Below are 1,939 nucleotides of genomic sequence, written 5' to 3' on the forward strand. Positions count from 1 at the left end.
GTGCATGTATGTATGTATGTTGTACACATCCCAACCATCCATTTGGTTAACCTTGGCACTTGGTAGTGCAAGCACAGTCTGACGTTAACGATTGGATTGACTTCGTTCTAGGTGAAAGACCATTCATTTTCCAATTTCCATCATGAAGTTCGCACTCCTTCTCGCTTTCACCGCGGCCGTCGCTGCTTTGGCTCAAGACCAAATTGTCCCACTGTTTTGTCTACCGCTTCTTCTTGGCTTTCGGCCACGGGACCTTTGTCAAGGCAGCAAATATACACACTGATATTAGTGATGTTAAACACTCCACGAGACGCCTACTGACTACCATTCACTAAAGTACTCAGTACCTCCACTAAGGTATCGGAAGTTTTGACACGCCACACACACAGGGTGTGTGTGTTTGCAATGGGTCAAACTAACGCGCGACCCAATTGCTCTGCACGCTGCAGAACACTTCCCCTCCTACGGAAAGTCCAGTGTCTTGATGAGGGCAGCCACGGCAGGGTCTTTCTTGTTCGCCGCCGCCCACTTGCGAAATACGACTGGGATGTCGTCCAGCAAATTCGCCGCAGGTTCCCAGGACGATACTTCATCGTCCAATCCAAGCCACTTCATCAAAACTTGATGTTGGCCGTCCACGCAGCGCGCTTCGTCCAGGCGCTCCACATGAAATCCGCCATCGCCAAACTTGATCTGCGCCTCGAGGTCTTCAGTCATCTCTCTACCATCTTCGTGGTATATCTTCAGTCGGCACGCATGATGGACCGTGACGTCGGTTGATGGTTGAGGGCGCCCTGAACGAGGGGCAACACGTGCGGCCATTCGTCCGCGTTCAGCTTCATTTCGCTGAGCAGCGCCTTCACGGCGCGCAGCACTAGTCGGTTGACTACTTCTTCAGTCATGTTCGCCCAAGGACTGTAGGCTGTTGTGATGTGATAGTGGGCACCCACCCACTTCCGCACCTTCTCGGTCACTTCGTTCTTGAAGTGAGAGCCGCCATCTGGCACCCATGTGTGAACGCAGCCGAACGTGGTAAACCACGTCATCAGGCACTGAGCGGTCGCGGCGGAGTCAGCGGACTCTGCTGCGAACTGCTGCACAAAGCCACTCATGTTGTCCTTCACGCTGGCTCCTTGGTGAGCGATCACACAAATCCGCTACTGTAGGTCGACAGCACCGTCTGGGATCCAGATTCGTCCGTCTGGGTCCACGTAAAAATGGGAGTCGTCGTCCCAATCCACGCCGTTGTCGTCCCAATCCACGCCGTTTGGGGGGGTCCCTCCCCCCTCCATGGTTGAACGTTGGATGCCGCTGATCGTAGCGGCTGTCGGCCACTCGAAATCCACTTGTTGCAGGGGCGACACCACATGGATCAACTCGCGAACATTCACAACTGGTTGATCCGCCGGAGCCAAACCCCATCGGCTCAGGTGGTCGCCCCACACGTTCGCGTGAGACGCACTCAATGGTGTACGGGAAGGTCGGCATCTCCAGCGACCATCGCTGCAGCTTGTCGGCCTGATACTTGGCCATGTTGACGTTCGAGCCACTTGGGTTGTTGAAACACTTGAGATGGTCGGACGACCATCCCACGGCAGGGAGTGCAACACGCACTAACGCCGTTTTCTTGCAGCTTCCGGCTGCCTTGGTGGCCACGTCGAGCAGACGTCGCAACGGATCCACCAGCTGGTTGTAGCCGGGGATGCTAGCACGCATCCAGTTGGTGGCACACACAAACTGCTGGAGGTCCGCCGCGGTCGTCGGCGGCGACAAATCCACGAGTCCTTGAATTCGGCTTGGGGAATGGGTGATTCCATCGGCCGAAATCTCCTTGCCACACCATTCTGCCTCGCGCAGATAGAAATGAGACTTCTTCGGGCTCAACTTGAGTCAGAAATGGGAACAGATGGACAGGACTTGGTCCAACAATCGAGCAGCT

The 1,939-nt window shown here is 55.3% G+C and overlaps 1 protein-coding gene across 1 annotated transcript in view; it reads right to left on the reverse strand.

Annotated features, from left to right (window-relative positions):
* Window positions 1–462: 462 nt before the first annotated feature.
* Window positions 463–1,939, reverse strand: part of H257_19069 (hypothetical protein) — a gene marked incomplete at both ends in the record, with an annotated part of 1,785 nt that continues 308 nt past the window's right edge. The window contains 4 exons of the mRNA XM_009848218.1: window positions 463–721; window positions 766–1,132; window positions 1,178–1,425; window positions 1,475–1,884. Of these exons, the coding sequence (XP_009846520.1) occupies window positions 463–721; window positions 766–1,132; window positions 1,178–1,425; window positions 1,475–1,884 (1,284 nt within the window). The remainder of the gene's footprint in view (window positions 722–765; window positions 1,133–1,177; window positions 1,426–1,474; window positions 1,885–1,939) is intronic.

This window comes from Aphanomyces astaci (genome assembly GCF_000520075.1).
Source record: "Aphanomyces astaci strain APO3 unplaced genomic scaffold supercont1.335, whole genome shotgun sequence".
NCBI classification, from domain to species: Eukaryota; Oomycota; class Saprolegniomycetes; order Saprolegniales; family Verrucalvaceae; genus Aphanomyces; species Aphanomyces astaci.